The following is an 11,826-nucleotide window of genomic DNA, read 5'->3' as shown; positions in this document are numbered from 1 at the left end:
TATCAGTACCAGTTTGTGTCAGGAAGAACCCAATGAATGAAAATTGATTTTAAAAAAAATCTACTACTACTACATTGAACGAACTGAATTTATTTTATTTTTTAAACATAATCGACAGAAAAGCATCATATAACCAAACATAAAACCAAACTAGAACACTAAAAAAGAGTCAATATTTTTGCCACGTTTTATGTTTAGAGAAATATGAGCACGTAAAAATAGCTAAAAAATAAATAAAATCATAATGTTTATCGTTTATTAAAGCAAACTATCTGAGATCTGAAATATATGAGCACTTAAATATAGTTGGAAAATAAATAAACAATGTTTTATCTTTTATTAAAGCAAACTATCTGGCATTTCTACCCTAAGAATATGAAAGCTCTGCTCATTATTTACGTTTAAAAGGCTTAAAACCCTCTTTGATCAGGTACATTTTTTGTATTTATTTCATTCAGGACTTGTAAACATTCTGGTGACATTTTAAAGCATTTAAAATAGACTTATAATAATGATAATGATGATATAAACGTGTGCATTATGACAAGTGCGTGTTCCGTTCCGTTATTGGCACATTTCCTCCATCGCGGTCGTGACGGAGGCCCGTTCTCTCCATCTCCCTTCTGTCTCCTCTGCTGTGGGCGCGGCCTCCCCTCGGCTCCTGCCCTCTGATTGGCCCGTCCCACCACGCGCCTGTCCAATCCGCTCGCTGCTCTCCCCGCTCCGTTTCTTAAATCCTCTCCTCCGTGCGCGTCTCCATCACACGCCGTGGACCTGCGCTCGCTCCGTGGACTTTACCTTCTTCTTCTTCTCCTCCTCCTCTTCTTTGCGCACTTTCCGCGTGTCTCTGCGGCACAGCGCGGCGTGACTTTTGCGCGCTTTCGGGACGCGTGGCCCAGGTTCAAGCCGACTTACACGGACCCGAGGACGAAGGCCCGCGCCCCTCCCGCACCGCCGCCATCATGATGTCCATGAACAGCAAGCAGCCGTTCAGCGTGCACCCGATGCTGCACGAGCCCAAGTACACGCCTCTGCACTCGAGCTCCGAGGCCATCCGCCGCGCGTGCCTGCCCACGCCCTCGGTAAGTCGCGTAAGGACCTGTTTCTTCATCACGTCATTCTGGGGGGGTTCAAAGCCGCGCGTAAAAACAGGCCAAAAACGTGTGGAGTTTGAAAAGCTTAAAATCGCGTCGAGATTTCCCTGCTTTAGTCCCGGGTTTGGTGCTGGTTTCGTTCCGGGTTCGTTCCGGGTTCGTTCCGGGTTCGGTCCTTTACTTTGGTGCTGGTTTTGACCGTGTGCCAAGGCAAACACAGCTCTGAAACCGCGCGTGAAACTAAAACATGCCGCAAACTGTTTCATGCGCTGTCAAAAACTGTGCAAACAAGTGACTTATATTATATTCTAAAAGACTTGGACTCGCGTTGGAAAGTGTCATCGTAACACAAGAGATTCTAAAAACAGATCCACAGACATGGCACTAAAATCGGGCTTCTTTCAAAACGTCCACACTTGGTTCGGGTTAAGTTTGTGTCCGAAAGTTGATTTGGTTTGGTCCTGTTTTACTTCAGTTTAATCCATGTTTAGTCCCGGTTTAGTCCCAATTTAATCCAAATTTAGTCCCGATTTAGTCCATGTTTAGTCCCGGTTTAGTCCCGGTTTCGTTCCTGTTTAGTCCCTGTTTAGTCCCGGTTTTGATCTGCTGATTGTGTAAAACGGGCCTCGTAACCGCAGAAAAGATGTGAATTTAACGTTTGAATAAATTATAGTTTAAACAGTTTCGAAAACATTTGTGTCAATTGAGATTTTCTGAAAAGAAAGCGATAGATGCTGAGGAGAAAATGACTTCTCAGGCTTCTTTAAAACCGTATAAAATAAAATGTGGGCAAACGGAAGCACAAAAAGAACAGATGAAAATGTCAAAACTGCGCTTTTACTTGTCCTGGTTTAGTCCTGGTTTAGTCCTGGTTTAGTCCTGGTTTAATCCTGGTTTAGTCCTGGTTTAGTCCTGGTTTAATCCTGGTTTAAGCCCTGGTTTAGTCCTGGTTTAGTCCTGATTTAGCCCTGATTTAGTCCTGGTTTAGACCTGGATTAGTCCTGGTTTAGTCCTGGTTTAGTCCTGGTTTAAACCTGGATTAGTCCTGGTTTAGACCTGGTTTAGTCCTGGTTTAGTCCTGATTTAGTCCTGGTTTAGACCTGGATTAGTCCTGGATTAGTCCTGGATCAGACCTGGTTTAGACCTGGTTTAGTCCTGGTTTAGACCTGGTTTATACCTGGTTTAGACCTGGATTAGTCCTGGATTAGTCCTGGATCAGACCTGGTTTAGACCTGGTTTAGTCCTGGTTTAGTCCTGATTTAGTCCTGGTTTAGACCTGGATTAGTCCTGGATCAGACCTGGTTTAGACCTGGTTTAGTCCTGGTTTAGACCTGGTTTAGACCTGGTTTAGTCCTGGTTTAGTCCTGATTTAGTCCTGGTTTAGACCTGGATTAGTCCTGGATTAGTCCTGGATCAGACCTGGTTTAGACCTGGTTTAGTCCTGGTTTAGACCTGGTTTAGACCTGGTTTAGACCTGGTTTAGTCCTGGTTTAGACCTGGTTTAGTCCTGGTTTAGACCTGGTTTAGACCTGGTTTAGTCCTGGTTTAGACCTGGTTTAGACCTGGTTTATGGCGCGCGTCACTTTTTTGTGCGTAAAAGTAGAAAAAGTCGATGGGGTAAAAAGAACAAAAAAAACGACACAGAATTTAAAAAAATCGCTGTTAAAATTCAAGCGCAAAAATATCTGACAAATTCACAATTGTGTCGTTTATGATGACGTTTTGAATGAAATCAGCGAAACTGGAGTTTGTTTGACTTCTTCATCGATCTGGAGTGAAGCCAAAGACATTTCCAGAATCCAGAGCAGCAGCTTCACGTTTGATGAAGTCATTTCTCTTTGGAGCCAGTTCGTGGGCTGGAAGCAAAGGCGGCTTGGATCACGTTTACTTTGGAAGAAATTCAATTAAAAAACGTGTTCAAAATCGAGACAAAGCGGCCCTGTTTCATCAGTGACGCGTCTTATTGGCAAAAACATTTAGAACTCTGAAAGCTTTTGGTTCTTTTTACGCTTTATGTGTGAAATACAATACTAATAATAATGATAATAATAATGCAGTTATTATTCATGTTAAAACACAGACATATGATCACAAATGCAAATGTTTATATCAAAATAACATCGAGGTCCTCTTTTTTTATTCAACCGTATTTTATAACTTTGTGTCTTTGTTGACTGTTTTGCGCGTTTTTTATGGGCTTTGAGTATAAATAAATAACACATAAATAATTAATAAGTAATAAACAGAACTCTCCTGTCCTGCAGTAAGGCCCTGCATAACGCGCGCGTCCGGTTCGCGCCGCGTGGATCCGTGCGCTCCGCGTGGCACAAACCGCGGGCCTTTAGAGTGGTCGCGAAAAGCCCCCGTCAAACCTTTAAAAAAATTATAATAATAATCTAAATGTACACAAACTGGATTAAAAAAACAACTCTTTACTTTTATATATGATTCCTGTGATTGTACATTTATTTTCCATTACCTCATTTTACAAAATTATAGATTTGTTTCTGTCGCGGATGAATCTCTTTTTTCTCTCTTTGACTTGTGCACATTGAGTTCGTTCACAGCATCTAAAACAAGAAAAACATAAAGGCCTGTATAAAATAATCATAATCTTAATCAGGATGATGTCGTACTCTGAAACGGGTAGTATTCGTCACAAGTACTCTGAATACTGCGTCACAACTTTTACAAACCAAACATACCCACGCGCGTTTGTGTCATATAAATGTTTAATCGGCACGAATAGTCAATAAGTCAATAAAATCATTGTATAATCGTGTAATAACGTGAGTTGTATCCTTAAAAACCGTCTGGATATTAGATTTTAAATGAGTTAAATCTGAAATGATATGGCAAAGACAGAGAAGAAACAGAAGAGGCCTCTGTTCACATGACATTATGATTACTGTAATTACTAATATTATTAAGACACCATTAAACATTATTTTAAACAAGACGCATTAACAATGAAAAAGATTCATAAATAATTTACAAATATTTCAATTATTTGGGAGGAAACGTCAGACTCACGTGGGTAAAACCACCGACAGAAAAAAACACAAAGACTTTTAAAAAACTATTGAAACAGGCTTTTGTCTTTACAAGCTTTTTCTAATAATCACCTGATTTTTAAAACTTTGATCAGGAAATATGATTACGTCACGAAGCCCAATTTACAACTCTATTTCCCACGTGGGCCGCAGCGGCTGGACGAGGCCCAGGTTCTGTCTCCACTTGAGCCCATTTATGAGCTGTTTGTTTGTTTGTTTGTTCGTTTGCGCACGTGACTAACCCCCCCTCTCCCCCGTGTCTCGCGCAGCTCCAGGGGAACATCTTCGCGGGTTTTGATGAGTCTCTGCTGCAGCGCGCGGAGGCCCTCGCGGCCGTGGACATCGTGGCGCAGAAAAGTCACCCGTTCAAACCGGACGCCACGTACCACACCATGACGACCATGACGAGCATGACGTGCACGCCCACGTCCTCATCCGGGCACCTGCACCACCCGTCCGTGCTGACGTCACACCACCACGCACACCACCAGCCCTCGCAGGGCCTCGACAGTGACCTGCTGGACCACCTGCCGGGGCTCACGCTCGGGGCCATGGCGGGGCCCGACGTGTGCTCCGCGGCCACGCACGGCGCGCACGCGCACATGTCTGCGATCAACCACATGCCTCATCATCACCACCACCACCACCACTCGCAGTCCGTGAACATGCACGCGCACAGCCTGGCCTCGCACGGCGTGCTGGGCTCCGGGGGCATGGAGGCGGAGCCTGACCCGCGCGAGCTCGAGTCTTTTGCGGAGCGCTTCAAACAGCGGCGCATCAAACTTGGAGTGACGCAAGCGGACGTGGGCTCCGCGCTCGCGAACCTGAAGATCCCGGGCGTGGGCTGCTTGAGTCAGAGCACCATCTGCCGCTTCGAGTCGCTCACGTTGTCGCACAACAACATGGTCGCGCTCAAACCCATCCTGGAGGCGTGGCTCGAGGAGGCGGAGCGCGCGCAGCGCGAGAAGATGGCCAAACCCGAGATCTTCAGCGGCGCGGACAAGAAGCGGAAGCGCACGAGCATCGCGGCCCCGGAGAAGCGCTCCCTGGAGGCGTACTTCGCGGTGCAGCCGCGGCCGTCCTCTGAAAAGATCGCGGCCATCGCGGAGAAACTGGACCTGAAGAAGAACGTGGTGCGCGTGTGGTTCTGTAACCAGCGGCAGAAACAGAAGAGGATGAAGTTCTCCGCGACGCACTGAGCCACGCGCATGCGTACAGACTCCTGAGGCACGCGCCCGTGTCAGAGGCTCGAGCCTGGACCAGGCTTCATGGACCTGACCCGGACTCACGCGAGGCCGCGCGCACAGGCCTCGCGTCAGTGTTCATCCGGGTCTTTTCTCAGCCATTCTTATGATAGAATATTTAATTGTCTTAATTTATTATTTATTTGTGGCTTTTGCTTCGTGAGTTCAGTGTTGTGACACAGGCTCCTCAGTGTTCTGGAGTTTTTCTGTGATTCCGGACCAGGTCTGTGGAGTGGCTCTGGTCCGGACTAAAGACTCGCCTCTGACACAAACGGACTGGGATTTCTCCAGAAGAGGAACCGCTTCAAAAGACAATAATTGTACAAACGAGTGCTCTTTTATCAGAAAGAGCTTTTTATAAGAATCTGTAAATAAGTGTGAATAAGTCGCTGCTCGGGTCAAAGGAATCGTGTCCACTTTGTTTAGTCCAAGTTCAGGCCGACCCAGTCTCGAGACGGAAACCTCGGCAAACAAGTCTTTCTTTTGTTCCTGCTGATGTGGAAAGAGGAAAGTGCAGTTCACACGTTGTTCTTAGTCAAATAGAAATGAGCTCAAATATGACAGTTACATGAACGACGCATCTGCAGCGATGAAGCGTCGTGTCGTCTTAATTGGCCTTTTCTCCTAATCCACGTTTCTACTTTCAAACACGGTCTAAATTACTACGTTTAAACTTTTTCTACCTCAAATCCACTTTATTTACGGCTCATTTCATAAACAGAACTGTTTCCAAAGTGAAACTGAACAGACAACGCAGCGAAAGGTAAAACTGCTCCATTTCACCACAAAAGTACTATCACTAATATGTCGGTGTAATCCCTCATTCATCCAGGCGTGTTCCGTTGTAGAAAAAGCTTCAGTGTAGTCATGATGACTACAACTGAAGCTTTTTCTACAATATAACCAATATGTATAAAACCACAAAATCGCAATAAATATGTACGAATAAAAGGACCACACCATTTTTAGAGTTAAAAGAACGAATAAGACGAGTCCCTAAATCTAAATATTGTTATCCATATATCTGATAATTATCATAGCAGAAGCTAAACGAGTCTACGCTTCACAAAGAACCAGAAAGAGCCACAAACAGCTTCAGTTTGAGCTCATTTTATTCCGAAGTTTCAGAGGGGTTTATACGTGTTTGCCGAGGCGTCCGACGTGGCAACTGGGCTCGGCCGTCGTTGCATGGTTTTCGTGAAAAGCGGCGCCGACCGGTCTTACGGCGTCCTGCACTGTCCCCGTTCAGTGAATGCATCGCAATAATACTGTAAATACCTGCCCCCGCGCCCACGTTCCCCACGCGCACCTGAACGCACCGCCGGCACTCTCCACAAGGCGGCGCCTACCTCATTCCCGTCACAGCGATTTCACTCAAAACGGAAAGAAAAGTTTTTAGTTTTTTTTTTAGTTTTTTCAGCGATTTTTGCCGTTTTTATCCACGAGAAGCTCACATCTGTGTCACCACGTGTTCGACGCACCGCAATGACGTACGACAATCAAAGTTTATGGCTTAAAAATGTTTTAAAAAATTACCGTTTTGTTCATCTCGTGACGCACTTTGTAGATATCGAGCTGATGAAGGGAAAATGTCTCATGTCTGTGTTATTTATTATCCACGAAAGCTTTATTTTGCCATGTTCTGTTGTTTTCTAAGCTCTTATTGTTATTTATTTGAAGTTAATTTATTGGAAAAAAAGGGGGAAAAGTCATTGATTTGTTTGTGGACGTGTGCTTTGATTCAATGTGTCTCGGTGTAAGAGGCTGAAAGCTGAAATAAACGGTGCACGAGTTGTTAAACCCGACTCTCCTGATGGTTTGTTGCGCAGACAGAGGTTCATCTAGTCACACGCCATCTGGTGGGGCAGCGTGGGAAATACACATTGTCGTTTTACAGCGATAAAGTGGCAGTTTGTGGGGGGAAAAGTAAAAAAGAATTAACAGGAACGAGCAAAGGAAGTATAGTTTTAAGAGAGGAAAAGGCCCGTTTCAAACTAAAAGAATGTCAGAAAGTGTCAAAGGCAAAGGATTCACGCCCAAGGAACACATTTTACCGAGCAGAGATTTGGCCCCAGTTTACGGTGACGTTTGACGGTCGTGGACTTACGACTGCGTCCGACCAGGAAGTGACGTTATAAACCTCCACTGACGTTGTCAAACTGTACAAACTTTAAACTTTGGGCTCATTTCCCGGGACCTTGGGCCTCGTCACCCAAAAAACCACCAAGAGAAACATTTCAAGTTCATTTCATGACTTTTCAATCACATTCACTTTCCACAACACTTTCGCCGTCGACAACGTAAAATGATTTGAACGTTTGTGTTTCTTGGGTTTTGACCTTCCATTTGCATTAAAGTGGACTTAAAACTTTTATTTGTATGTAAAACAGTAAAGTGTGTAAAAGGGTATATTCAAAAAAGCAGAACATGCGACCGTCGCGCGCCGTAACCAGGAAGTGAGAGCCAAAAGCAGCGCTCTGATTGGCTGTGCTTGGGTGGTCCACGTCAGTCAAAATAAGAAAAAGCTGCTCTAAATCCGCTTGCAAATAATGTCAAAGAGTTCGTGAGAGTTTTCCGAGTCGCAAACTGACGTCGGGTTCCGCGATGCTTCCACCGCCCGGGCCACGAAGCAGATGTCGCGCCCGGGGAGTCGCCGTTCTGGGCGCGGTGAGCTGGTTTTTCTGCCCCTCTTTTCATTAGAGCCCGTTTGGCTGGCGGGCCCGTAACCCGAGCCGGGACGGTCCGGCGCACCGAGCAGCTGTTGACGTGAAACAGGAGAAAAGTGGGGTTAAGGTCCGAATGGAGACGCCAGACCAACCACAGAGTCGAACTTAAGACACGCACACCCACGCAACACACACACGCGCACACACACATGCAACACACACACGCACGCACGCACACATGCAACACACACACACGCACCGCGCACACGCACCGCGCACACGCAACACCCACACACACACACATGCAACACACACACGCACCACACACGCACCGCGCACACGCAACACCCACACACACACACACATGCAACACACACACACGCACCACACACGCACCGCGCACACGCACCGTGCACACGCAACACCCACACACACACACACACACACATGCAACACACACACGCACCACACACGCACTGCGCACACGCAACACCCACACACACACATGCAACACACACACACGCACCACACACGCACCGCGCACACGCAACACCCACACACACACACACACACATGCAACACACGCACACATGCAACACACACACACACACACACATGCAACACACGCACGCACACATGCAACACACACACACACGCACACATGCAACACACACACACGCACCACACACGCACCGCGCACACGCAACACCCACACACACACATGCAACACACACACACGCACACAAACGCAACGCACACACACGCACGCACGCACACACACACACACGCACACACACACACACACACACACATGCAACACACACACGCACATATGCAACACACACCGCACACGCACCGCGCACACGCAACACCCACACGCACTACACACGTCCACGTTACAGAGAGCGTCTTTAAACGACTCACAATCACTTCCTGCTCTTGTACCTTTACTTTGGCGTCTCGTGAACTGAATACCGCGCATGACTAGCATAGCACGAAAGCTAGCTTGTTGCAATGACGGCGATTTGAGGGCGTGAATGTCTGAACAAAAACCTCTGAACAACACAGGTCTCACGCACCTCCAGAAATCTGGGAAACTGGAAGGCAAGTGTTTCCGCGAGGCTCAGAGAAGACAAGCTCGTGAACGGGACTAACGAGACGAGTGCGGGTGAAGCTAACGAAGGCGTATCTCTGTTTGCGGGTCATTCCGGATGTTTTAGAAGCCGGGATGTTGACCGTGACCCGGGCCGTGTTAAAACGCCTGAAGGTGAACTACATCCGGCGTGTTTTTTTAAATCATTTTCTCAGCTCAAGTCAACTTCATTTTCAAGAGTCAATATCCACTTGACGGCCTGAGTTTAGGCCACCTCCCCCCAAAGAAGTGTATTCAAGCCAAAGTTTGTCGCTTCGGCCGACCACGATGCGCTGTCGTCTTGTCTGTGTCATTCAGCCATTTCCATTGGCTCTCCGACTTATTGTACGTGATTCCTGATCCACTTCTTGCCACGCTAGCGAGCTAGCTTTAGCCACGCCCCTCACATGCAGAGAAGTCAAAGAAATGAGGCAACACTGTTCCCGTTCACGTTAGCTTTAGCCACACCCCACACATGCAAAGAAGTCAAAGAAATGAGTCAAAACTGTTCCCGTTCGCGCTAGCTTTAGCCACACCCCACACATGCAGACAAGTCAAAGAAATGAGTCAAAACTGTTCCCGTTCACCCTAGCTTTAGCCACACCCCACTCACTGCGACCCAGACGATTAAAAAGTACAATTCGTGTATGATTACGATTTAGATTTACGATTTACAAACATTTGTCGTCGCTCAATTGCACCTCCGGCGCTAACATTCTCCAGTCGACATCATCAACCCTCAGTCATTTGACAAAACACTTTCGTCTGATTGGTCGCTTCAGGGTCGTGTTGGAATCTTCAGTTGGACAGAGCGGGTTCCGGTCGACATTTTCCCATTTTTCCGCCGCCACTGCTGCCGGCCCACGAAGCGCTGCAACAAAGAAAGTGGCGCTGGCTTCATCAAACTTTAATATCTCTGTCGACACGGCGCTGATAAATTATAGATATTAAGAGTTTAATCAATGTGAACCGTGGATCGGGGTTTTTCAAAGCGGCGACTGCGACGGGAGGAATAAGCCGCGAGTATTAGATTGAACTGCTGTAAATGTGTGCATGGGTTTTGGCGGTGAAAGGCAGTTACTCGAGTGGATCAGCGGTTTTCTATTTCGAGGCGACGATTGCAGCTCAGCCACAGCGGGTCAAAAGAGGAAAGAAATAAAAAATATTATTTAAGGACAAGTAGTATACATGGATTAATTAACTTCGGTCATCACAGGTTTATTCGATCGAGACGTCCCCAAGCGGCATTCTTCACTTTTATCCCGGTCAATTTTTGCCCTATAATGTCATTCGCGGACCTTTTGCAATCCAAATGACCCAACGATTAATCGAAAGAATAATTGCTAGCTTAATTAACAGCAAAAGAATGAATTAGTTGCGGCCCTGATTTGTCTTGTTATCGCCGTTTAAGCGCTTGCACCTTGATATAATCCTGACTCGCTCTCAGTCGGGCGTTTCCTCGTCGGGATTTGTGTTAGCGCGCCGTCTACTGGCAGCAGAGGGAATTGCAGCGGGGAAATGGACAAAAGCTAGCTCGCCCCGACATGCTAACGTAAAAAAAAAAGTTGTGATGAAGGTGGTTTAAGTCTGTGATGACATACGCTGGATGTCCTTCCCCCTCTCATCCCCATTCAAGCTACATGTTCTGTCAAATAAAAGGGCAAAAAAAGAGACCTAAACAGGATTAATCAGACATATTTTTAAAGTGCCTTTATAATTTTCTAATTTTGACTTTATTTGTTGTGCTTATATACATGTACATATAAATGAACAATCGAGCAGGTATTTGTGGAGAAGCATTATGAAGCATTTACACAAGTTTATGAAGCATTTACACAAGTTTATGAAGCATTTACACAAGTTTATGAAGCATTTACAAAATAGTTTCAACAAAATAAAGTCGTACTCATATATTTTTATTTGTCAAATTAAAAAAAAAATTGTGACATTCGATGAGTTTCCTACTGTGATGTCATCAATTACAAACAGGAAGTGAAATTGCTTTTATGTAATAACTTTTTGACATATATTTTTTAGCAAAATTCTAAATATATTTATCTTAACTGCATTTTAGTTCAATGAGTCGTCTGACCTGTAGATGTCGAGCCGACTGATGTGTGGACACATCTGAAATACTGTTTTAAACTCGGGACGCTGCGTTTTGGAGCTCTGCGCGGTCCAGGGGCCCACAACACCTGTTCTCTCCAAAACAGTCTGTTTAATAATTCAGCGTGCTCAGAAACATGGCTGTTGATGTGCTCCAGCAGCAGAGAATCGCCTCTCTGTAAAACATATATCTGTATTATTGTTATGACGGCTTGAATATGGAATATTTACTTAGTTATGGATCCAGATTTCATGTTATAAATGTATTGTTTTCACTGACGATACAAAGGCTGACGATGTGGGGCTAACTCGGGTCTTAAATCGCCACCTACAGGTCGGACAACTTATTGAACTAAAATGCAGTTAAGATAAATATATTATGGATTTTGCAAAAAACTTTTATCAATTTCATCACAGAACAGCCATTTTTTTAGGTTTATAATTTCACTTCTTGTTTGTAATTGATGACATCACACTAGGAAATTACCCAAACACTGGGCCAAAACTCCAAATGTCAAATTTTAAAATTTT

General features: G+C 45.4%; 1 protein-coding gene across 1 annotated transcript; it reads left to right on the top strand.

Annotated features, from left to right (window-relative positions):
• The first annotated feature begins 773 nt into the window (after window positions 1-773).
• pou4f4 (POU class 4 homeobox 4) lies at window positions 774-5,860 on the top strand. The gene is made up of 2 exons (XM_072446046.1): window positions 774-1,082; window positions 4,417-5,860. The coding sequence occupies exons 1-2, from the start codon at window positions 963-965 to the stop codon at window positions 5,344-5,346; spliced, it is 1,050 nt and encodes a 349-aa protein (XP_072302147.1). The 5' UTR covers window positions 774-962; the 3' UTR covers window positions 5,347-5,860.
• The last annotated feature ends 5,966 nt before the right edge of the window (window positions 5,861-11,826 follow it).

The sequence above is a fragment of the Eucyclogobius newberryi genome, unplaced genomic scaffold (genome assembly GCF_026437365.1).
Source record: "Eucyclogobius newberryi isolate DKJ021-1_F unplaced genomic scaffold, fEucNew1.0.hap1 SCAF_15, whole genome shotgun sequence".
NCBI lineage: Eukaryota > Metazoa > Chordata > Actinopteri > Gobiiformes > Gobiidae > Eucyclogobius > Eucyclogobius newberryi.
The sequence above is the reverse complement of the archived record's forward strand: the minus strand, read 5'-3'. Positions and strand labels throughout refer to the sequence as shown.